The 26,432-nt window shown below is 39.5% G+C and overlaps 1 protein-coding gene across 1 annotated transcript in view; it reads left to right on the top strand.

The window, feature by feature from the left end:
* The window catches only part of EMILIN2 (elastin microfibril interfacer 2), a 47,652-nt gene that overhangs the window by 14,296 nt on the left and 6,924 nt on the right, over nucleotides 1-26,432 (top strand). Inside the window, exons 3-6 of the mRNA XM_056854632.1 lie at nucleotides 3,251-3,426; nucleotides 5,311-7,230; nucleotides 23,556-24,038; nucleotides 25,023-25,064. Coding sequence (XP_056710610.1) covers nucleotides 3,251-3,426; nucleotides 5,311-7,230; nucleotides 23,556-24,038; nucleotides 25,023-25,064 — 2,621 coding nt within the window. The remainder of the gene's footprint in view (nucleotides 1-3,250; nucleotides 3,427-5,310; nucleotides 7,231-23,555; nucleotides 24,039-25,022; nucleotides 25,065-26,432) is intronic.

Consider the following 26,432-nt stretch of genomic DNA (forward strand, 5'->3'; position numbering starts at 1 on the left):
ACATATGATGTCAAAAGCGTTATTAAATTTTTACTCAGACACCTCAGTCCTGATGTTGTAGTCTGTATGCAGAGATATGTTTGTGAATGTGAATTAAACATACTAGTTCTGATTCAGACTTATATGTCATTATGGTAGAGAGGTCTCTCTAATTACTTTTGGCCACTTCAAAAATCACTGAAATGTCATGTGTATTCCATTGGCTCCATATAGGCCTTCAAAGAGATGCCATCCCAACTAATTACATACAAATTAAGTAGTTTAGTACTGTAGATAAGAGAAAAAGGAAATAGGAAAATCATGGGTAGGTAGCCACGCTGTTAGATTTTCTTCCATTGTGTAAATTGATCATTTTATGTTATTTAAAAAGTTATTTTCACTTTATTTGATTGTGTAGTGCTTTTGCTGATGTTTCAATGGAGATCAAAATAGCAACGGAATACTGTAGGCAACTATAAATTCTTATGTATGTTTTGGAAGGACCACCTCTCCCTGCATTGACCCATGCAGCGACTTTTTTTTAATGCTGTCAAGTCGCATCTGACTTATGGTGACCCCGTGTGGTGCTAAAGGCAAGACATGTTTGGAGATGGTTTGCCATTGCCTGTCTCCACATCATGACCCTGATATTTCTTGGAGGTTTTCCCTCCAAATACTTGCCATGGTCAGGGCTGAGAGTGTGTGACTGGCCCAGGGTCAACCAGCAATCTTCCAATGTGTGAGTGGGGATTTGAACCTGGGTTTCCTAGTCTGACACCTTAACCACTCCGACTGTCCTATAAGGCCTTTTGGCTATATGATCTCTGGCCAGGGTATATAGTATTGCTGCCTGGACTGGTTGCCACCGCCCTGATTTGGAATGGCCTCTGAGAGAAGGCTCAAAACATTTTGCTGACTATTTATTTTTGCTGACTATTTATTTGATGTTTTTGATGATGTTATTTTTTATTATGATTTGTTGTTGTTTGGAATGCTGTTTATGGCCTTGAGTTCCATCCATGTTGGAAGGAAGGAAAGAAGGAAAGAAGGAAAGAAAGGTTCTGACCAAATCAGATGAAGTGTTCACAGCAGTTCAATCAAAAAACTGTATAATCAGGTTTTATATACTTACAGCATGCACACAAAGTAGCCAGAATGGCACAGTGGCTAGATTGATAGAACAGGATGTGGGAATCCCAGGTATCAATCTCAGCCTTACCATGATGTTTAATAGGTAGCTTTGAGTGTTACAGCATCTTTTACCTTGCAGAGTGGTTGAAAGGCTAAAATATCTGATAGGGGATTCAGAGGGAAAATGTAACAAATAGAGCAAGAGTTATAGATTATAAGTGTTTACAAACAAATACGAAGTGCACTCTTGGATTGGGGAGATGTCATTTTCTCCATCACAGTTTTTTGATTAGCATGGAGCTTCACGAGGCTTTAGCAGGTCCATGGGATGGATCCAGTCTTCATGCTGTGGGAGCTTTCAAGTTACACGGAAATGTTTTCTGCCCCTCTTGGAAGACTAAATGTGGTATTCCAAAAGGATATCAAGTATCGGCCCATTATAACAAAAAAAGCAGTGATTCTTTTTTAGTTTGCTGAGCACTGAAATATGTGGGGCTGGAACCTTGATTAAATAACATTTGTAATTGTCTACGATATAGGTTAGAGAGCCAGCGTAGTGTAGTGGTTAAGAGCGGCGGACTCTAATCTGGAGAACCAGGTTTGATTCCCCACTCCTCCATATGAAGCCTGCTGGGTAACCTTGTGCCAGTCACAGTTCTCTCAGCACTCTCTCAGCCCACGCAGAGCCAGGCAGTGGCAAACCACCTCCAGATGTCTCTTGCCATAAAAACCCTATGGGGTCGCCAGAAGTCAGCTGTGACTTGACAGCACTTTCTACTTCCATGATATTGGTGTATGTTGACTAAATAAACTGTAATTTATGTTAAAATTTTACATATGATAGGAAGAGTCAGCAGAAACAACAATTAAAATATTTAACTCATGTAGGTTCAGAATGGCTGGGAAATTGAAGCAAGTTTTGAAATGATTTGGTTTGCTTCCTTGTAAAAAAGAAAGCCACATTGGGAGTCCTTCCAAATTTTGCAGTACCTATAGGATGGCATATATGAAATGTTATGGAATACGTTTAACCAATTGTTTAAATACATTCAAATTTATGTTGCTTTGTTTTCTGCTTATTCATTCAACGTTGTGTTAGCTCTCCAAAATGTATATATTGTATCCTTTAAAGATTAAAATCCAGAATAAATAACATATATAATTCTATATATTTCTGTTTCTATAGGAAGAGGTGCCAATTCTTAATTAGCCCTAGTGGTATTTGTATTCCAATATTATCAAAACAAAACATACCCGTTTTCCAATACTGAGGGGTGTGTTATGGATATCTTGGGAATCCTATTTATCTAGGACTTTTTGCAACAGAGGTAGTCAGTTCTGTGTAGTAAAGTTAGGGTTGCTAACTTTGGGTTGGGAAATTCCTGGAGATTTAGGGGTGGAGCTTGGGGAAGGTGGGGTTTGGGAAGGGGAAGGACCTCGGTGAGGTATAATCATAGAGTCCATCCTCCAAAGGAGCCATTTTATCCAGGGGAACTGATCTCTGTCATCTGGAGAACAGTTGTTATTCTGGGGGATGATGATAAATAATAAGAGGTGTGTATACACTGTGAACATCATATGTGTCTGTTTTTTAATTATTTTATTATATATAACAAGAAAGATATACAACACAACACTCTAAACACAAAACCATACATAACGTATATCAAACCTTCCAAAGAGTGCTGTGCAACAGCTACTTTCTATAATAAGAACTAGGTAATAGAGATATCTAAATTAAAAAGCCATGTTTTAAAGTAACTTCAATATCCCTTAGTTGATACATGCTATCACACATTTACTTATTAATCTGCTCTGTAATGCCTGCTCATGATTTTCTTTAAGTACCACTTATTTTCTAAGCAATATATTTAAGGTGTGTGTCTGTTTTGTTGAGATGGCCAGTATCTCACATGCTGTGAAATATGTGCTTGAATTTTTCACAGGTCAAATGCCTCCCCTGACTCTGTTGTAGATCACCTCAATTGTAGATCATTCCAATTATGCCTAACATGTAATATACCCTGATCCTTTAAAATGTCAGTAATAGTTATTCCTATTATTTGGGGCACTATTTGCTTCCCCCCCTTCAAATAACAAAATGTTATAATAACACCTTTTTCATTTTACTTTTTTGCAGCTATCGTACAAGTATTAGACCTAAATATATAACAACATACAAGACAGTTACAGAACTGGAATGGAGATGTTGTCCTGGGTACATGGGTGTAGACTGCAAAGAAAGCACAGCACCACAATCAAGAAAAGTTGTTTACCCAGCAGAGCTACCACCAAATGGTGCAAAGACAAGCCCGGGTAACTGTTTCTTTGGATCTTGGTATGCATGGCACTTTCTGGTATAATTTAGCAGTCTTCAGCACTTTCAATGTTCCTATAGCTTTTCTGTGCTTATCTCAGTCATCAGTTTTATCAGCCTAAAGAGGTAGTTCTTGACTACTTTCTCCCATTGAATTTGTAGGCCAAAACAAGGAAGTTGCATCTACTTTCCTTTAAGTCCAGGGTTTCTTTCCTTGAGAAAGTACTCTTTAAAAAAAGTTGCCAAATTGTATCTGATCACTGATTGTTCAATAGATGACACATAATAAAGGTTTTCATTGGAAAAGATAAAAAAAAAACTTTAGCTTTCAGTTTATAAAGCATTTATTCACCAATGCTGATGTGGATACTTTCAAGTGAAATATACGCAAATTTGTAGGTTTGGTAACATCTTCAGAATGCTGTATGGAAGCTATTTATTCTCCTGCTGTAACAATAGCTTAAATGCTTTTTGTCAGTAGCGTAATTGTTTATTTATGGCTGGTGAACATTTGCATCAAGGAGAAATAAAAGGGCCACACCTGTCACCAGGAGATTAAAAAGAAGGTTAAAATATTTTTTATTACTCAGTTAAAATTCATAAAATTTCCTACACGTATTCCCAAGAGGCTTCTTCAAGGGAATCTGTTAATCTTGTAATTTTCCAAAATGAGTACAAAATCTATGGCCATTTGCATCAAAACTGGTCATAGGCTCAACATAAGCTTAACTGGGACTCTCACACTATGACTTGGTCATGACCCTAGGCCTACTATAAATGCAGAAGTCACCACCATTGTTGGTTTTGCATTTACATCTCCCGCCTGTCTTTTTTAGCAGAACCTGTTGCCCCTGTCGAAGCCCTGTTCAATTTGGGGCTGAGAGTCGTTTGTTGCTTTCTGGCTTCCTTTTATGACATGTTTTCAGTCATTGTCAGGGAAATGTTCATAATGTAGCACTCTGTACTGTCAGCACTTAATTCAAAGGGTACATCTGTACATGAGACTTAAATGCTGATTCTCTATGCGGTTCTGACTGACTCAGTATGCGTGATGCTATCCCAAACTATCTGAAATCACAGTCCTTTCTGCATACTACATTTGTAATTTAGCTGTTAGAGCTGTAAATGAAGTAATTCTCATAGCAATGAGCAGGTGATTGAGCATAACAGTGATAAGAGCCCCCACAAATGACTGGGCTTTTAAAATATATTTAGGACAAGTTTAGTCTCATGTATCTTGAAGCTGAAATTCTCAAGTCACCTCTTCTGAAGACATTTCCTTGAGTTAATTTGAACTACTTGGTAATAAATTGAGTACTAAGTCCATGTACATGTACAAACACTCATTGGTGCATAGATTATATGTATTACTCACACAAAGATGTGCAGGTGTGTGTGTGTGTGTGTGTGTGTGTGTGTGTATACACACACACACACACACACATACATATACATACATACGTACACACAGATCAGAAATTGGTCATTACTAAAGATCATTATGATCCTCAAAATACTCATAACATATTTGGTAGTAAGAACAAATGATCCATGGATGACTTACAGAGTTGGAAAGTTGAGGAACACTGTTAAGCAGCATATACCACTGAACCATGGTTCATTTTGTTCACAAGGATTCCTCAACCCTTGTGGAGGATTTTCAGGACAACAAGCTCATGGGGAAAGAGGAAGGCAGGGAAAGATCTGCTTAGCCATCAACTTTTGCAAGCTTTCCCACAAGATCCAACCTAGTTCTACCTGGTATTAATATGCATCAAGCTGAAAATACATTGTAATTGCAAGCCAATTTCTCCTGTGTCTAATCAAAGCTGTTTGAAGAAATAATAAAATTTCTGTTTCTGCATATCCCCCCCTTTCCACAGACTCTAAACCAAAGTTACATCAACATGAATTACAGGATAAAAAAATTCAGGACCTTGAGGATGAATTGTTCCGCCTTACACAGACTGTCCTTGAGCTTCAGTCCTCCTTAACAGGGGTTAATGACAATCTAAAACTTGCAGTGCAAAAAGATGCAAGTCATGTACGGGTCCCATGGCTGAACAACCTTCACGATCATGCAGGACCTGACAGTGATGTTGAAGAAGAACGAGACACAGTTCATCTATCTAATAATAAAGACCAAAAAGATCCTTTTCCTGAATCCGGAACAGAGAACATGCAATCAGAAATAGCTCAGGTAAAAGATGCTTTGAAGGTGGAAAATGACAAGCTTGAGGAACTAAATGGGAAGGTGAATGGCTATGAAGGGCAACTAAAACTACTTCAGGAAGCAGCCCAAGGCCCAACCATAATGATGCCTAGTGGCCAGTTATATCAGGAATACATCGATGCTAAGTTTGAAGCCCTGAGACAGGAAATGTTGGAAGGGTTCGAGAAGAAAATGGCAGATCTGAAAAATTCATGTGAATACAAATTGATGGACATTCAGCAACATTGTGATAATCTTGAAGCCAGCTGCTTAGGAATAAGAGAACTTATAGGAGAAAAGGAAAATGACCTGAGGAAAGAAATAAAAATTCTTCAGACTCTTATCCAAGAACCATCAAACCAGTCCTTTTGCTGCAACACTGCCAAAATGGATGACTTTGGGCAGCAGGTAAAACAGTTGGAAGAGAAGATTGACAGAACTGCAGAAGCAAGCAGGATTTTAAACTTCAGAATAGATAATGAAATAAGGCGTACTTCCACTCCAGATTTAGAAGGCAGCTTTGACGCAAAATGGGAAGAAATGGAAGCAAGGATCAATATTACAGAGAGAAATGCTGAGGAACACTGCTTTTACATTGAGGAAACTCTTCGTGGCACTATAACTGCTGAAGTAAATGATGTGAGAAACTTAATTGAGCAAAAGCTTCAGGCATTGGGAAATCACCTGGGAACCCCTATTCTAGATATTGTAAATGTCACAAATCCAGAGGAGAGAGATACTGGTCCAGGATCTATCTTGCATAGTGATTCAAGATTTGGAAATGAGCAGCTTGCATCCGAGATTAACTTCATGAAGAACAAACTACAAGACGTTGAAAACATTTGTGGGCAGAAATGCCATCCTATAGTACCACAAAATTTGGAAGGACTCCAGAAAGTCTTAGAAAATTGCAACAGCAAATATGATCTATTGCTTTTGAAAATGGGGGACAATTCTGCTCTTATAAATGATTTAAATGGTTCATTAAATGAGAACTTTAAATCAGTTAAAAGCAACCAGCGTGACATCCAGAAACTTCAAAAAGACTTACGAATAGTTCGCTATGGTATAAGCGCTCTTGATAAAGATATAAAATCCCTCCAAGGTGGCCTGAACAGCTGCAAAGAGCAACTTGTGGGTATCAATTCTACATGTGAAAAGACACAGGTCGGCGTGTTCAGAAAGATAAATAAAATACAGAGAGCAGTTAACAATCAAACAACACACCAAAACAATAATTGCTGTAATGAGTTGAAAGAGAAGCTGGAGCAGTTAAACGAGAAAGCGTTTTATGACCCAAACAAATGTAAAGAAAAAGCTCCTAGTGCGTCATATTTGGAGGATAGAGTGTCCCATGTTGAAAAAGTCTGCAGCAAACTAGACACCGTGTCTGGCAGCCTTCAGAAGATAAAGGAAGGATTAAACAAACACGTATCCAGTCTTTGGAACTGTGTCAGTCAGATGAACAGAACGATGACATCTCATTCTAAGGATATTTTGGGCCTCAACAATTCTGTGCAGCAGGTCTATATCCATTTCCATAGATTCACCATTGACGTTCAGAATCTTATGAAGATTCAACCTGTTACTCGTAAGTTAGCCTTCCTCTTTTCATATGCTAAACTAATATTTAAAAGATACAGGCATTTTTTGTAACACTTTTAATGGACAAGAGAGAAAATATTAATATTCACATCTATATAGCTAATTCTCAGTATGGCCATAACTGTAGATATTTAAATCCAGAGATCAGAGTCATGAAAATACAAGATAAATATTTTCTGCCAACCTGAAAAAAGCCCCAGGTTTGCAGGGAAAAAAATGGGGACAACACCCCCCCCAATAGAAACAGCTCTTGCAGCTTTGAGAAATGAATGCCTTGTCAGAGGGTGGGGGTTGCGAGGTAACCACAGTAGTATTGCCATCCTTGGTTTCTGTCAGTAAAAGGCAAGGGAGGGGCTTTCCAGGGCTGTTTTTGGCCTTTTGAGGAAGGACTCATCATGGCTAATCCTGGCAGCAATCACTGGGCAGTTCACTACCACATGACTTGCATGACTCACTCAGAACTGGCTGTTTGCTGTTGTTCAACAGCAGCTATCCCACAAAAAGCCAGTGTAGTGTACCGGTTAGAGTTCTGACTAGGATCTGGAAAACTAAGGTTTAAAACCCCACTGTACCATGGAAACCTGCTAGGTAACCTTGGGCCAGTTATACATTCCCAGCCTTACCTACCTCACAGGGTTGTTGTGAGGATAAAACAGAGGAGAATATGTAAGCTGCTTTGGTTCCATTTTTTAGAAAAGGGTGGGATATAAATTTAGTAAATAAATATAGTTAAAGACGGATGCAGTTAAAAGGTAGGGTGGTTGGTGGGTAGGAAGGAGAGAAGGAAGCAGAGAAAGGTAAGGATGTGGGGGTTGCTAGGAGAAGGGAAAGAGGAAATAGTGTGGATAGGGGGATACAGGGGAAATGAGATCCCCTTTAAGTCCTTTCAGATTCCCTTCTGTGCAACTGGGCCCGCCCACCAGGACCACACAACCAGGCTATTGTTTTCCGTGGTAGAAGCTGCCAGGGGAAGGAAGGAAGAGAGAGCTGAAGACAGGAGCAGATAAAGGTAGGTTGGCTGGTGAGTGGGAAAGAGAGAAGGAAGCAGGAAAAATGAAGAGGCTATGGGGTTTTTCAGGGAACAGGAAGATAAAATAGTGAGAAGGGGGGATGAGATTCCCCCGGCATATTCTTGTGGATTCCCTGCATATTTTCCTTTATTGTGGTGTTTTTGTAAAAAAAAAAAAAAAATTGCTTTATTTAAAACAAAAATATGAAAACCTCCAGTTTGAGCCAAATGCTGTATACATTTGCTCAATAAGGTTTCTCATAATTGTTAAAGAATATCTGTTACTTTCACTGTAATTTAAACGTTTGTTTGGAAGTCTTTTTAACTGAATATTTTGCAGGGTCGAATCGAAATTTTATTTAGATTCCCCATATTGACATTCATGTTTTGAACACCAATTGACATGCAGCCCTGAACCTTGCCCATGCAGCCTTTGGCAAAGATTTGAGCTGGTGTTTCCCACTGTACTGGGAAAGACAGACTGCCATCACCTCATTGAGGCTCTGAGGGTCACTGTGAGCCCAAAGTCCCTGACTTCCTCATAGCCTTGCACCAGTTGGGATCTGTGGTGGTGAGGTTTCCCCTTTCATTTAGAGCAGTGGTTCCCAACCTTTTTTTGGCCGTGCCCCACCTAAGCATCTCTAAAATCCTGATGCCCCCCCTGTGACATTGTCCCCAGCTGACCGCCGTGTACATTCTGATTTTAATTTTAAAAATGTGCATGTCACAATATATATTTATATACTGTATGAGGCCCCTAGAACCATAAGAAATGCCAAAAATTCACTGTTAATAACTCATTCTCGAATTGCCCCCCTTAAAAATCAAATTGCCCCCCTGGGGGGCATGTGCCCCACGTTGGGAACCACTGATTTAGAGGCAAGCAGTGTGAAGCTTGACGGTTCTCTCCTGTTTGTTTTGCACCCAATAGCACATTCAGTGCTGTGGAATAAGCAACATTTCATTTCATAGGTAAACTTTGCTTCTAGCTTTTATAACAGATGCAAGTATGTCAGGGGAATACATTGGATGAGGCTGGGCACTGTGCGACGTTGCCGGGGCCAGTTGCCAAGGGTCGGTTCCAGTGGTGCCAGGAGTCCTGGGATTGTGGCAGGCAGGTGGGCGGACAGGCAGCATCAGTACAGTGAGAAAGAGGATGGGTCCATGTGCAGATTGGCTGCGCCCTAAAGCTGGGTGCAGGAGTGGATGTGCATTTTTTAAAAGCCCCCCCCCCAAAAAAAAATGGCATTCCTTTTTGTTTCATGTTATAATTGAGGGAAGTATTGTAACAGGTGAGAGGAGGAGGTGGTACTTACCCAGGGAGAGGGAGGAATTGCTTATCATCTCACCTGAGTAGCCGTATATGCTCAGAAGTCTGCATTCTACATGTGTAGCTTCCCATTTAAAACCTACATGATTGTAGTGTGGTCCTATGAGGGAGTAAGGCCTCCTAGGAACAATAATTCTTGCTGAAGTAAGTGTGCAGAGGAAGTAAAAGATTGCAGATGAAATTATATACAAATAAAAAGGTAAAGGTAGTCCCTTGTGCAAGCACCAGGTCATTACTGACCCATGGGGTGATGTCACATCACGATGTTTACTAGGCAGACTATGTGGGCTGAGTAAGGTTTCTTGGAGTTTTACTATGTATCTGTCAACAGATAACTTTTATGGGGTGATTTGGGGAAATCCCATACAATTTTATTTCTTTGTGACATAATCTTACCCTGTTCGCGTGCATGTGTTTGTAACTTTTGGGATCCATTTGAACTATGAAGCAGATTATTTTGCATGTTTGAACATCAGTAAGACAGAAGTATTCATTGCTTGATTGTAGAAGCCCACATAGTTTTTTTGGCGTTTTGAATGGATAACTGTTAATTTGCAAGTTTAACTTCGGATACAGGTTTAAGCAAATGTTTGCCAAAATATTATATCACATAAATGATATCACTTCAGTGTGGAATACTCCAGTCATAATAGGCTTGTATTTATTTTGTTGGGCTGTGGTATGGCATCATATAAGAAATATCAAACAGCAGTGTTAAATAACATGCAACAGTTGAACCTTTTAAAAGGGCAATGGCGTGCAAGTTTGCAGCCAAGAGTTTTCCAACTTTGGCTTCAGCTTTTACTTCAAAGCAGCATGGAGCCAAGGAAATTTTAAATGACTCAGTCCAAATGTGTGTCGGCAGGTTAATGAATATTTTTGTGTAGACTGTACAAACCATGATCCAGACCCTTATTAGGTTGTTACTTACTCAACATTTCCATTTAAGGTAAAGGGATGCTTGCTAGACCAGAACAAGAAACAGAGGGCCAGGAAAATTATTGGCATGGCCCAGAAGCCCAAGAATTACACAGCCTACTCCTGTTGAGCACCTCTGTTTATTTATTTTTATCTGTTTGTTTGTTTATTTACCTTCTTTATAGTCTGTTTTCTCACTGATACTGAAGGTGGGTTACAGGCTAAAGTAGTGCAATCAGAAATCATAAAACAACCAATTAACAATACAATAGGACTAAGAGTACAGAATTACGCTGGAACCAAACTCCTTCCCCTGTTTATGTTTTACTCCAGCGGTTCCCAATCCAGAGGTGTAATTCAGTCATTTCAGAATAACATAGCTGTTCCGCTAGTCTCTTGTTCTGCCGATTCTTAAGTAGCATGGAGATTTTTGTGAAAGTGCCTGAGGGAAAGGATGGAAGGAACCATTATATTCATCTAGACTATGGTTTTCCCATTACCAGAGAAGCATCATATCCATCACTACAAAAATTATATCCGTTACACTGTAGAAATACATGAATTGGCTTTCAAATGAGGTAAGTATAAGCAAGCTGTTGAGCCATCTCAGTATTTTCTCTGCAATTAGGAATCAACAGGAACTTCAAAGAGGGTGAATTTATGAATCCTTTCACAGTTCTGTTTTATCTCTTGGGCCTTGGCTGAAATGATTGACTATTGAGCAAGTTTGTTTGGTATGTGTGTGTGTTAAGTGCTGTCAAGTCGCTTCCGACTCATGGCGACCCTATGAATCAATGTCCTCCAAAATGTCCTAACCTTAACAGCCTTGCTCAGATCTTGCAAATTGAGGGCCGTGGCTTCCTTTATAGAGTCAATCCATCTCATGTTGGGTCTTCCTCTTTTCCTGCTGCCTTCAGCTTTTTCTAGTATGATTGTCTTTTCCAGTGACTCTTGTCTTCTCATGTGACCAAAGTACAATAGCCTCAGTTTAGTCATTTTAGCTTCTCTTGTTTGGTATGTGACCATTAAAATTGGTCTCTTTTCTAGGACAGTTATTGTCCTACCCTGTGTTTGGTGGCATCACTGTCTGTATGAATAAAGATGCAGAAACTGTTAAAACCATTAACATTCATAATGAAACAGAATCTCATTAGAAGAAAACTGACTAGAGATTTTTAAAGATGCTTGTAGAGTGGGACAAGGCTATGTGGGGACATATGTACCTAAATTTGTTTCTAGTGCATGTAGGAGAGTATTCTGATCATGCTGCTGATCATGGCAGATGCTAGGTCAATTTATGGCTATCAGGTTTTAGTTTAATAATTGCTAGAGCAGCAGTACTGTTGCCAGAGACAGAAATCATGTTGCTTCTGTATTCTATGCAAATAGAATCAGTGACTCACCAGCTCTTAGCCGATTTTATCCCCTGGCATTGTTTTATTATTTTCATAGAGGAAGTCTGATGTGCTTGTTGCTACATTAGAGCAAAAAAAAAAAAAACAGCCGACAACTTTGAATTTCACTTCCACTCCATTCAAACATCTTACTTAACTGTGGTCAAGTAAAAATGTGCATGTACCTAGCTTATTATGCTAAGTTCTCACATGTTCCTTCCCTTCCCCTGTCGTGCAGAGAATCACGGATTAAATTCCCATTTACCCATGACACATAAATGCAAGTATGTGGTTTAACTGGAGTGAGTTCCCACGCCACTAACCAGGATTCCGAACCTCAGTTAAATGGCGGGGGGAGGGAATTCCACATGCACAAGCCTGGGGTAAAATAGATTGATGCACATTTTTATTTAACTGCATGTGTGTGTGACTGAGCCATGCCACAGCATTACTGGAGGCTGTGAGGAAACACTGAGGTACCAGAACTACAAGCAGAGGAGGAAGGATTTTACTTGATGCTGTTGTCAGTCTGCTTGCAAATAAGCTGGACTGTGGGGAAAAGCATGAGCTTCTGAGTGCTGACCTCACCTTGGTAGGAGAAAGCCATCAGTTGGTGATGAGAGGCACCCAGTTTGGCCCTGGAGGTCCTGAGTGTTCCTTGGGCATGGCCAAGGGGGGCCATTGGAAGGCCCTAACTGGCCAAGAGAAGGGCACATGAGAGGTGCTTGGCTGAGTGATGGAGAAGTGCAGGGGTTTAAGAGGCATCCAAATGAGAGAGAAGGCCAGGGATGGAAAGGAGTGGAGGAGAAGGAAACAGAGAAAAGTGGAAAGGAGGGGAAGGAGAAGGAAGAGGACCTGGGTTCACTAGGGACAGAGACAAAGCTATGAGATCAAGGCTCAGTACCATCACCTCAGCCAAGGTGACATTAACTGCAGGCTGAGCCCCCTGTACCCACAATTGTTAATAAAGGAACCGCAATGACATACTGTCCAGTTGTTTGTTAATGGACAGGAGCTAAAGCATACCTTCCCCCAAGCCCTTCAAACTGAGGTTAAGTAAGATGTCTGAAAGCAGCATTCCTTTTCTTTGCACCTGACATACCTCTCCACAGTAGTAAAATAGTGGGGTAAGGACAGGAGGTTTAAATTTGGAGGTGAACTCAACAAGAAGGCTGGGATTTGAGCAACGGACAGAGAACTTGGCATGTTGCCTGCTGTCATGTCCTCATCTAAGCTGGCGATAAATGAAGCACTATGAACTGAGCTGAAAAAAGATCATACCCCCCGGGGATATTCTGCTTTCAAGTGCAAGAATGATCTAAGCACTGTTTGCAGGACACCACTGCTTTACAAGCTGTCCAGTATACAGCTGGAAGCTAAATGCTATGTATATACCTTTGCAGTTTATTCAGGCAACAGTGGAGTCACTCTGGGGATGATTTTTTCTCCTTGCTGTCTGGATTATTAACACGTGGCTTATTCAGGTGGTGACTCCTTTATCATTATGCTCTAGGCCTTTCAGAGCAACATTTTATGATACAGTTGAATTCTGTCTCACAGAAAAAAAGGGGGAAAAGGGCCCTACCTGCCAAGTATTAGCACACAGATATTTGCAGTTTTTCTGCCTTTCCCTGTTGCTTATGTTGGCAGCCTATTTGAAAGAGAAATTTGTTTCTGTATATCTTCCACCTGTTCGGTAAGTTATACAAAAGGTTACAGACTGCACCAAGTTGACTCGTTCCTTGCTCTTTTATGTAGACTAATGAAGACCATGTCACCAATGACAAGGGAGGCGATCTGATATTTGGGCAAAAACTCCATGGTAGAAGCTGTTTTACCATAGAGATTTGCCCAAAGCATCTCCTTCATCAACACCTGTGTGGTCACATCATTTCCAGAAGTGATGTCACCATGCCAGCAACATCAAGGCCTAGGCCTCATTTTAAGCCTGGTAAGACCCCTGCTGCCCTGACCTGGATGGCCCAGGCTAGCCTGATCTCATCAGATCTCAGAATCCTGTTTGTTCATCACTTATTATTTCTTGTAGAATGTTTTTAAATCCGTTTGCCATAATTGACATAAAAATTTTGTAGTCACAGTTTACTAGAGCTATAGGTCTAAATTCACTTATATCAATTGGAGAGCTTTCCACTTTAGGAATTAATGTAGTATTTGAATGTTGCCAAGAATTTGGGATACACCCTTCTTCTATTATTGCATTCATTGTTTTTAATAAAGGATGTCTTATTTCCTCTCTAAATGTTTTGTAAAATAAAGCAGGAAAACCATCTGGGCCAGGTGTTTTTTCAGTTTTTAAATTATTTATGGATAAATCGAGTTCTTCCATGCTTATTGTATCATTTAATTGATAAATTAAACTTTCATTAATTTTAGAGACTTCAATTTTTGATAAGTAGTCTTTTATATCTAGTTCATTAATATCTTGTACTTCATATAATTTTTGGTAATATTTTACTCTCCTCTTTTATAGATTTTAAATCGTGATATATATCTTTACCAGATTTTACTGATGTGATCCTATTGTTATTTTTTTGTCTATATATTTTAACAATTTTGCCAAATGCTTTCCTATTTTATTTGCTCCAAAAAATGCTTTTTGTTTCATTTGCTTCATATCTGATTTAATTTCTCTATCTAAGTTCCCTTTAAGGACTGCTTTAAAAGCGTCCCATAGTGCCCCTATGTCTACTTCTTGATTATCGTTTATACTAAAATATTCTCTAATCTGCTCTCTTATATCTACATCTTTTTTTTTTTTTAACAAATTTTCAGGAAGTCTCCAGTCTCTCCTGTTTTTATTAAACTTATATAGTTCAACGTTTATGGTCTGATAAAAAATATGGTTTCATTTCTACTTGTTTTGTTTTATCAATAATACTATTTGAGACCCAAATCATATCTAATCTGGATTCAGTCTTGTGACGAGCCGATAGGTGGGAATAATCTTTTATTAATGGGTTTTTACGCCTCCAGATATCTACCATCTCGTTATAAGTTAAATATGTTTTGAAAAATTGGGGTAGTTCTCTTTAACCTATTTTTCTACTTTTTTTCCGATCTCTATCTTCAATATTGTAGGATATATCTCATTTTTAAAAAATTTCTGCAGCCTAGTTGATATGGAATAGTAACAGCTGGTCTTTGTCATAACTGAAATATCTCAACAATATTCCGTTTAGCAGTGACTTCCATTTAATCTACAATGTAAGATCTAATAAAGTTGGTGACACTTACTGTCAGAGCCGTGTGTTGTCTTTGAATGCACCGGCATTCTAACTCTGAGAGAATGAAATGGGCAATGGGCAATGTTTGCAGACAATCTGTCCCAGACATGAAAGCAGAGTTAGTGTTTGGTTAGTGTTTGGATGGGAGACCATTGAGGCATTCCAGGGTCTCTATGCAGAGGAAGGCAATGGCAAATCTCCTCTGTTCGTCTCTTGCCTTGGAAACCCTGCTGGGTCGCCATAAGTGAGCTGTGACTTGACGGCACTTTACGCATAAAACTTTACACTGGCTCTAGGAACAGGAAGAGCTGAATGGACTAAGAGAGAGCCTGGCTAGATGATATGCTGGGAGTTGTGTGGCAGAAGCTCTAAACATTTTTTATAGACTCTGGCATGGGAGCCTGATTCATATTGGAACTTCAGTGGGAGGGAAGGGGGTGTTTAAGCCTTCCACTTGCATCATTTTCTAAATTTAAAATGGCTCAGGATTCCCTGATTGCTCCATTTTGGCAACTTGCATGTACTAGTATATTTCTTATAGAGCCCCCAGAGCCATTTTTTTTAATAATAATTTTATTGGTTTTTATAATACAAATTTTCCATGATAGTAAACAACAATAAAAGCATTATGAAATTCAAACTTCTAACTCTATGTTATTATAGTTTCTTGAATTCATAACAAAAAAAAAGCAAATTGGAGGAAAATTTATGACTTCCCCATCCCCTCTCTCTGCCTCTTAATGAAGTATTCATCCCATCGTAATTGGTCTGATCTTAACTATCATAAATTCATTTAACTTTCATGAAACATCTTCTATTAATATAAATGATTATAACTCTTAATATTAATTGTGTCCTCTAGATCAGATTAATAAGTATTCTTCCATTTCCCCCAGTTTTAATTCATATTCACAATATTTCATCCAATCCTCCCATTCCCCTAAAAATCGAACATTGTCTTTTTCATTTAAAATGGCTGTAAGTTTTGCCATTTCCACCATTTCAAACATTTTCCCAATCCAGTCTTTTTTCTCGGGAATTTCTGCCCCTTTCCATTTTGCTGCATAAAGCAGTCTCGCAGCTGTTGTAGCATAGATCAAAAAAGTTCTTTGTATTAGCAAGTCGTCAGGTATCATACTTAATAGCATCATTTCTGGTGTTTTGGGTATATTTTTTTGTACTATTAGTCTCAGTTCATTGTAAATCATATCCCAAAAATCTTTAGCTTTATCACAAGTCCACCACATATGATAAAAGGAACCAATTTCCTTATTACATTTCCAACACTTAAGGGATGTCACTTTATATATCTTTGCAATCTTCTTAGGTGTTAAATGCCATCTATACATCATTTTATAAATATTTTCTCGAATTGATTGCGCATTTATTCCTTTCAAGTCTTTTGACCATAGTCTTTCCCATTTGTTTAAAGCAATATCATGTCCCATGTTTTGAGCCCAGTCGATCATAGTTGGTTTAATTGTCTCCTGCTCACAATAAATTGTTAAAAGTAGATTGTACATTTTCGAGATCAATTTCAAATTATTATCTAATAACATCTTATGGAAAGGGGACTTTTCTTTAGAAAATCCATTTTTCATATCTTGTACAAAAACTGATTTAATCTGACAGTATTGCAACCATTGTAAATCCTCTTTGAAAAATTGGAATTCTTTTAATAAACATTTTTCCCCTCCCATTTAATTAATTCCTGGTAAATTATAAATTTGTCCGGTCTAAGTGGACGTAGAGTTAACATTTCTTGCGGTGAAATCCACATCGGCGTTACTGGTTCCAAAATATGTTTATATTTCATCCAAATACGCAATAAAGAGGACCTGATTATATGATTCCTGAATTATGCTTGTATCTTAATTTTATCATACCATAAATAGCCATGCCATCCACTAATATTATTAAAGCCTTCAAGCTCCAGTAAACGTGTATTTGATAAGGTTATCCAGTCTTTTAGCCATGTTAAGGCTACCGCTTCAGCGTAAAGTTGAAAGTTTGGTAATGCTAAACCTCCTCTAACTTTAAGGTCCACCAAATATTTATAAGCAATCCTCGGTTTTTTCCCTTGCCAGATGAAGTTTAAAATGTCCTTCCTCCAAGTAGCAAAGTATTTAACATGTGATATTATAGGCAAATTTTGGAATAAGAAGAGCATCCTTGGTAACACATTCATTTGGATTGTTGAAATACGTCCCAGTAGTGACAACTTTTTATTTGACCAAATAATCATATCAGTTTTTATTTTACCCCATAGTTTAAAGTAGTTGTTGGTTAACAATTCTTTGTTCTTCGCTGAGATCCAGATTCCCAGATATTTAACCTTGTTGGCCTTCTCCCAACCTGTAAACGAAATAAATTCCTGTTGCTCTATTTCTGATAAATTCTTGAATATTGTCTTTGTTTTTTCTTGATTAACTTTAAATCCCGATATTTCCCCAAAGTCGTCCAGTGTCTTTTGTAGTATCTTCATTGATTGTGTTGGGTTTTCCAGAATTAACAGGAGGTCATCCGCGAATGCTCTCAGTTTAAATTCATGTTTTTTTAATTTTTAAACCGCGAATGTCCTCCATGCTCCTTAGTTTACAACATAATGTTTCCAACACCAACAAAAATAATAACGGAGACAAAGGACAGCCTTGTCTAGTTCCTTTCTTAATTTGACAATTTTCCGACATTGATTCATTCACCAAAATTTTCGCTTGTTGGGATGTATAAATAGCCGATTTACCTTTCAAAAAACGGTCTCCAAAATTTAATTTTTCCAATGTTTTTTCCATAAAGTCCCATGAGACCATATCAAAGGCTTTTTCCGCATCCAAAAATACAAAGGCGGCTGATCGTTGAATATTCTGATCATAATATTCTAATGAGTCCAATAAAATTCTTATATTGTCTTTAATTTGCCTTCCTGGAACAAAGCCCGCCTGATCTTCATGTATAAGGTCTTTAATAAATTTTCTTATCCTATTCGATAAGACCGAGGCATAAATCTTATAGTCCACATTTAGCAACGAAATTGGTCTATAGTTTGATGTTTTTTCTGGATCTCTTCCTTCCTTGGGTATCAACGATATGTATGCATGCGACCAGGTTTCTGGGGCTACTCCCTTATCCAAAATTGTATTGCAAAGTAATACAAAAAAGTCTGCTAAGTTGTCACTAAATGTTCTATAAAATAGTGCAGTAATTCCATCTGGTCCAGGTGTCTTATCCGGTTTTTGTTTCATTATTGCTTCTTGTATTTCTTCCCTTGTAATTGGAGCATCTATCCATTCTCGTTGGTCTATTGAAAGAATATTCATCTGTATTGAACTTAAAAACTTATCTATTTTCTGTTTTGAAATATTTTCTTTCTGATACAGCTTAGTGTAAAATGAAACAAATTCTTTTTGTATATCTGTAGTTGAATGAACTGGTCCTTTAACAGTTTGAATTTTTGTTATAATCTTCTTCTGAAATGAGTCTTTCAGTTGTGTTGCTAAAAATTTCCCAGGTTTATTAGCATGTTCAAAATATTTTTGTTTGGCAAATTTTAAGTTTTTGTTCATTTCCTCCATTATAACCAAATTTAATTGATGTTTAGATACAGAAATCTTCATTTGTATTTCGTTTTTCTCATCTTCTTGTAACGCCATAACAAGTTTTTGTTCCAAATTTTGTAAATCCCAAAGTATATTATTGGTAAATTGTAGTTGAGTTTTCCTCCACGCTGCATGTTTCTGTATCATAAATCCTCTTAGAACTGCTTTAAACGCATCCCACACTATATTCAGCGTAGTTTCTCCATTAAGATTAACTTCAAAAAAGTCTTTAATCAGATCATATAATTCTTTTTGAATCTTCTTTTCCTTTAAAAGTTTATCATTCAATCGCCATCTAAATGCTTGTTTATTGTTCCACTCAAATGTAACCGGATTGTGATCAGAAAAAGTTCTTGGTAAAATATGTATTTTGCGTAGTTGCGCAAAAATTGATTTACTAGACCAAATCATGTCTATTCTGGAGTGTGAGTCATGTCTCGCTGAATAAAAGGTATATTCTTTGGCTGTAGTATTCATTGTTCTCCAGATGTCTTGTAATCCCAATTCTGTAGCCATGGTGAAGAAAGTTTTGGGTAAACATCCTTCATTTTCGTCTTTTGCTTTTGATTTTTTATCCAAAATTGGGAGAATAACACCATTTAAGTCACCCATCAATAAAATCTGGTCATTGGCATACTGAGAGATCAGTTCATGCAATTGTCCATAAAATTTTGTTTTTCCTTCATTGGGAGCATATATTCCTACCACAATCGTCTTTTGCCCCAATATTTTGGTTTTTATAATTACAATTCTCCCTTCATTGTCTTTATATAGTAGTTCAGGACTAAGGCTAGAATGAGCATATATTACTACTCCCTTAGTTTTTGTTTTAGCCGATGCCACAAATGCTTGTCCAAGCATTTGCCTATCCAAATATTTTTTTGTGTTTTTTTGCTATATGAGTCTCTTGTAAACAAATTAGGGAGTATTTGTATTTCTGTAGATATTTGAAAATTCTAGCCCTTTTAGTTTTTTCATTCAAACCATTCACATTCCAAGAAATTACTTTTGCCATGGTACAATGATTATTGAAGCAAAATATACAGTCTATAATTTAGTTCCTCCTGCTGCTCCCTGTGATTCTTCTTCTTCTTCTTGTTCTTCTTCCTCTTCCTTTTGATCCCCAGTTAATCCTTTAAGATCTGATTTATATTTCCTCAGAAATTTTCCCACATCTGCTGTAGATGTAATTGTCATTTTCATTTCTTTGTAGGTAAAAGCCAAGCCTTGTGGCATAATCCAGCGATATTTGATACCATTAGCTTTCAAAACAGACACAAATTCTTTGTAATTATTCCTCTGTGAGAGTAGATGTCTTGGTATGTCCTTTAATAAAATTAGAGGAATGTCTCCTGCTGACACCGGATTGTCATAGTGCATCTTCATGATCTTATCCTTAATCCTCGCGTCATAGAACACTATCAACAGGTCTCTTGGCTTAGATCTTTTCATTCTAGCAGGTAATGGTATTCTGTATACTCTGTTAATAGCTTGGTTCAATTCTTGTTCGTCCATCTGAAACAGATAAGCCAGGTTTGGAACTACAGTTTCTTTGTTATCTCCCATCATATCTGGAAGATTGCGTAGACGAAGGTTGGTCTCTCTCACTCTCATCTCCATCATGGCTATTTGATCTTTTACAGCAGACTGATTTAATTGTATTGTTTCAATCTGTTTTTCTTGGCTTGCTAATTTTTTCTTTGTATCCTTATGCTCTTCCATCACTTTCTTTATTGATGAATCCATTGCTTGCATATCTGACTGCATGGTACTCATTTGAATTTTTACTTCTTTAAGATCTCCTGTTACTCCATCCAATTTGTGGTTAATAGCTTGAGATGCTTGACCTAGATTTGTCATCATAGAAGTTAACTGTGCCATCTGTGTAGACATCTGTGTAGACATCTGTTCAAGCTGCTTGTTTGTTGCCTCTGTTTGTTTGGCTAGCATATCCTGTAATTTCTTATCCATAGCTGTAACTTGTGCTAAGTCCTTCAGTTTAGTATAGGCAGGGCTATGCAGTGAGCCAGAACGGGGTCGGGTTCCAGACATTTACATTGGAATAAGGCTGGTAAAAGTCATGTCCTCAGACAGGGCCCTCCAGATGGTAATTAATAGAAGGTAGTTCAATGATCAGCTTAGTAATTTTTTCGGGTTGAAAAGAGCCAAATTTGGCTTTAAAATAGCTTAATAAAGTTTTGAAATACCAGCGAGTTTTAATGGACGCTCTAGGTCGGATCTACCAGGAAGTATTCCGGAAGTTGAATTTGCCAGGGACCTTTTACCGCCTCATCTCGATGGTTGTTTCCTTCAGGAGTTGTTTCTGTGTTACTCAAGTGCGACGCGTATCCGGTCCTCCAGCTTGCTTCCTGTTGTTGTGACTCAAATGATAGAGAGGGTGGTATAGAGGGTCTTCCGGTCTGATGAATCCCTTGCTGCTAACTTGGCAGGAAATTCTTTTTCACCAGAGAATCAGGAAGAAATTCTCCCTCCCCTTCCCTCAGAGTTGCTTCTCATTGGTAGAGATTTTAGTCCGTCATCTAAGCGTCCTTCCAACTCTTTGTTTTGGTTTAAGCTGATCTATTTGATAAGGCTCCTGCCGCTAATCCTGATGGAATTTACAAATCAAACTTTCCCGATTAGAATAAGGGAGGAGCAGAGGTACTGGGAATATCTTCATCTACCCCCCAGTTATTCGAAAATGCCAGTAAAAGACGAAGGGTTCTTTGTACTCACTTAGGCATCGAGAGGTGAGGTTCTTTTCTTAAAATAGTCCTTATGTTGGTGTTAAGATGGTGGAGGGTAGAGCCTTATGCCAAAGTTGCGTTTTGGCGATTCCTTTCCCTATTTGCCCTCGCAGGACCGGCGTCCAGAGCTCTGGGGGGCTTATAAAGCTCCCTCAGAGTCTTTGGGAGGTCACACTGCGTTTGCGGGCTGCAGGGAGTTCCTGCTGTCCGACCCACTTGCAAGGGTCGGATTGGGGTGCATATATCACCCCTAAATTAGCGCAAACTTGGATTTCCCCCAGGACAACCTGAGGGAACGTCTTGCTCGTCCCAGCGCACCACCGGAAGCCCCGCCCCCAGAGCCATTTTTGATCCTGAAAATGGTGTGGGGAAAAGGCTTATATCACCTCCCTTTGCACGTGGTTCCCATCCCCTGTTTATGCTGTCCTTTCAGGGATGGTTACTGACTGACTGAAGCAGAACTGCTTAGGCAGTGGAATAAAAAGCAGGGGAAGGAAACCGTTGTTGGAGGAAGTATGGTGTTTTAAAAATGAGACAAACATCATACTGGTCCTTGGGACAAGGAGAAGTGATGAGCTGTTAGCAGAAAAATAATGGACAGGCAAAGGAAATTTTGGAGCCAAAGATCTGTGGACCAGAGAACTAAGGGCACATAGAACTGCCTTTGGATTTCTGTACTTTTCATTGATGTCTAGCAGAGAAAATTCCACAGTGCATAGCCTCTCCTGTCACTACTGTGAGACTAGCCACACAATTTGAAGTATAGTAGCACATTAAGTTGCTAAACTGTTAAACAAGAAAATATGTTGAGATAATGGGAAAGTTGCAACTTCTTCCCCTTAACTTGTCATTTTCACATAAATATAGCCACATCTTATCATAGTGCTAAATTCACCAAAGGCACAATGTCTACAGTCTCTATCTGCTTCAGATAAGAAGAGCAGAACAGTTTAGAAAGGACTCAGCAACATCCACTGCAACCTACGGAGTTTCACTTTGCTTGTCGAACATATTTAGTGATACTTTAAATAGTTTCTTTTTTTAAAATCTGCAAACACATTTCTTTATACTTTATACTCATATATTTATCCAGGTTATGGCCATTAGAATAAGCATCAGAGGTTGGTGAGGGGGAAAAAACGGTGAAAAATATTTTGTAAAAAAAAAATCACATACCGTATATACCCATGTATAAGCCGACCCGCGTATAAGCCGAGGTGCCTAATTTCTCCCCCAAAATGGGGGAAAATTAGGCACCCGCGTATAAGCCGAGGGTCGGCTTATAACCCCTCCCCCCCCCGCAGGCTTACCTGACAGGGCTCCCGGAGAAGGCAGTGGTGGCGGCGGTGGGCCCCCCGCAGGAGGCTTCCAGGGCGGGGGGAGGCAGGAGCGCTCGGCTGCCGGCTTCCCCCGGCCCTTCCAGGGCGGGGGGAGGCAGGAGCGCCCGGCGGCCGCGCGGCCTTGCAGCGGCCGCAGGAGGCCCTCACAGGGCGCTCCTGGCCGGGGGAAGCCGCATGGGCCCGGCAGCGATGGCGGCGGTAAGTTGCTCCCTCCCTCCTCCCTCCTACCCTACCGTATTGACCCGCGTATAAGCCGAGGCCGGCTTTTTCAGCCCTTTTTTTGGGCTGAAAAACTCGGCTTATACGCAAGTATATACGGTAGCTGGATGATATTCATTCTGTCTCTCTTTCAACTAGATTACCCTGGTAACAAACATTGTGCTTGTTATTCACTATCGTTCTGGACATTTTTTTTTGTAAGTAAGGGCCTGCACAATCCCATGCCTCCTTCATTTTCTGTAACTCTGTGAGAGAATGAAGGGAACCATGGCAATGATTGATTTTTCCCATATTGCTCCACTGGAATGGTCCATGTATACAACAGGACGAGTTGGAAGAATCTTGAGGTGGGAGGAGAGTGGGCTTCTGACTGCAAGGAACACCACTTTAAACATTTGAAAAGAAAGTATATAATTTTTAAATAAAATATGTTTTAGTTACTTGCAGTGTTTTCCAGCTCAGGCTGACTAATGTTTTGTGTACTGAGAGTCTCTTCTCTCTACAAACCCTTAGCAGAAAAGCCATCAAGGCTTCCACCAAGGAAACCACCAGGAAATGTTCCCTTGACACCTCCAGATCCAAGAATACCATTGCAACCGTTACAGCCAGGAGTACCTCCAGCACCATCAAAGCCAAGGGCACCACTACAGCCACAACCAGGAGAACCTGTGCAACCATCTCAACCAAGAACACCTATACAGCCACCACACCCAAATATACCTTTGCAGCCATCTTATCCAGAAATAATCATACAGCCACCATTACAAGGAATCCCTCTTCAGCCAGCAGATCCCAGAACTCCTCTACAGCCATCATTACCAGGCAAATCACCTGGTTTACCTCTTTTGCCTGGTTCATCTGGGATGTTGATGGAAACTGGGCAGGCAGGCCCTCCTGGTACTCTTTTAATGACAGGAAGAGGACAGTCCAAAAGTATAGATGGTCAGGACGGACAAAATAATGTGGCTGTTTCTGAAGGCTATGCTGGAGCACCAGGTGAGGAAATTAAAAAAAAATTCATTGATCTTTCTAGGAATTGACAAAATCAGCATATCTCTATCATCAGCCAGAATTCCAGAGGTCAGCTGTTCTATGGGGGAAACTGACCATTGTATTCATCCAAATAAAGTTGCCAGCATAGATTCAGATGGGTCCTGTCAACCTGGGCCTAACATTGTAAGACAGGAAGCTAAAGCTGACTTGTGAAATAAAAGTATCTATAAATCCTTTCTGCACCATGATGGTAATCGCTGTAGTGACATGTGAGAAGGGGCACTGGACACAAACCGAGTGCAAGTGGAACTTTTGCTGCTGAACATTATCACTTTGTTTCTAAAATAAGAGAGGCTCTAGCTGATACCTGCCAAAAGCCATGGTAAATGTAGCTGTCACTACCACCAATGAAATACATTCAGTATGGATCCCACTGGATTACAACAACAACAAAAGAACTGGGTTTAATATAAATAGCCTGAATGGAATGGGATTGTGATATCAAATATTTTCTGGCCTCTTAAGGAAAATACTGGGCCCTAGGGAGGTCAGTCCTTATCACCTCTTCTGCCTCCAGACACCAGATTCCTAGACTTTAAATGCTAATCTCTCCTCTTTTTTGGGATTCTGTAGTGGAAGTGAAAACACAGTAGCAGTTCACATCTGTTGAACTCCTGCTTCATGCAGAAAGAAGAAAGCTTTCCCTCTCCCCTTTCTTCTCCACTGAACCACTTGGGTGAGAAGGACATGGGAAAACTTCAAACACAGCAGCCCCCCCCCCCCCCCGGAGAAGTGGCTCTATAAATTCTTCATTTAGATAGTAGTAATCGGTCCTCTTAGTCTGGAGTGATGCCACTCACTTCAAAAGCTACACTCATTCGAGTGATGCAGTCATATATTAGTATTGGAATTAATCACATTTGACAAGGAAAAAAATATTATAGATCTCTGTGTTCGCCTTTTTCACACTTGCCAATTTGATTGCAGGGTATCCAAAACCACCACGACATCCATCTGCAGCTACACAAGGTAATTTAATTATTGCTCAGAATTGCTCAGCACTGATCCCTATAACTTGCTTTCTGGTCTTTAGTGAGGCATTTTATGCCATACGTGCTTTTTGTAATAGTTGCTATTTCAAAAAAATCTTCTAATAGGGTTAACACAAATATGAAATTAACCTGCTAATTGTTTTGAAGCAGATCAGAGGCAAGGAAATTATTTTTTTAATGCTTCTTAGGTATTTTCCATCTATTTAAAATGAAAGTGCAATATTCTGTTCTGGATATTCCATTTAAGCAACAGATCATAGTCTGATTCTCAAAATGGGGATAAATTGGTACAACGGATAGAAAACCAGCATGTACTGTGAGTGTTACGCAGGCTTCTTATCCAGCATACTGTTGAAGCCCCAACATCATCTGAACTGCATAGATTTTGCATAATGCACCTGGCGCATTTAGAATCTTAGGGCTAAGCACAGAGAGACCTCAGTCAGCCAACCAGTGGGACAAAGCTGTTGGTTAAGCCAGAAACTATTCAGCTGTCATCTTAAAACAGTTGATTGCTAACATATCCCAGACCTCTGTCTGAGCGAGTGACTGCTGGTGTAAAGTATGCAGAAAGCACACACTGCTGCTAAATACTCAGATCGATCCAGCTTGTTCATATTAGGATGCTGCATGGGCTCAGTAGTCAAGACATTGCAGTTTAGTAGTCTGAAGTCAGAATAAGGTTTGAATAAATGTGAGCCTCATAATTAACCCTAATTAAATATGCTACAATCTTTTCAGATGAAAGTAACAAACATACGTTACAGCGGCCTTATTCCACCACCGTGTGCAGTTAAGAGTTGTGTATTTATATGTTTAGATACTTACAAGTGAGGGACTTGCAAGGGAATCTCATTTTGCCCCATAGCCCTGCTATTTCTTCTTTCGCTTTTTTGGAAGCCCCCCCCCCCATAACCTCTCCCCTTTTTCTGCTTCCTTCTCTCTTTCCCACCCACCAGCCAGTTTACCTTTATCAGCCCTCCTGTTTTCAGCTTTCCTTCCTTCCCTTCCTCTGGCAGCCTCTCCCCTGGAAAAACTGTGCTGTTGTAGCCACTGGGTTGGGCCAGGCCCAGTTGCACAGTGGAGAACCCACAAGGACTTGAGGGGGCATCTCACTTCACCCCTCCCTCCACTATTTTCTCCTTTCCTCCTCCTGGCAACCCCACATAATGTCACCTACCCTGCTTCTCCTTCTCATCCAATTATCCTTTCATGTGCCCCTGTATTCAGCTGTATTTATTTATGTACTTCATTTATACCCCACCTTTCTTCACCATGTGGACCTAAAGTAGGTTACATCATTCTCCTCTCCTTCATTTTATCCTCACAACAATCCTGTGAGGTA

Source organism: Euleptes europaea, chromosome 8, assembly GCF_029931775.1.
Source record: "Euleptes europaea isolate rEulEur1 chromosome 8, rEulEur1.hap1, whole genome shotgun sequence".
Classification (NCBI taxonomy): domain Eukaryota; kingdom Metazoa; phylum Chordata; class Lepidosauria; order Squamata; family Sphaerodactylidae; genus Euleptes; species Euleptes europaea.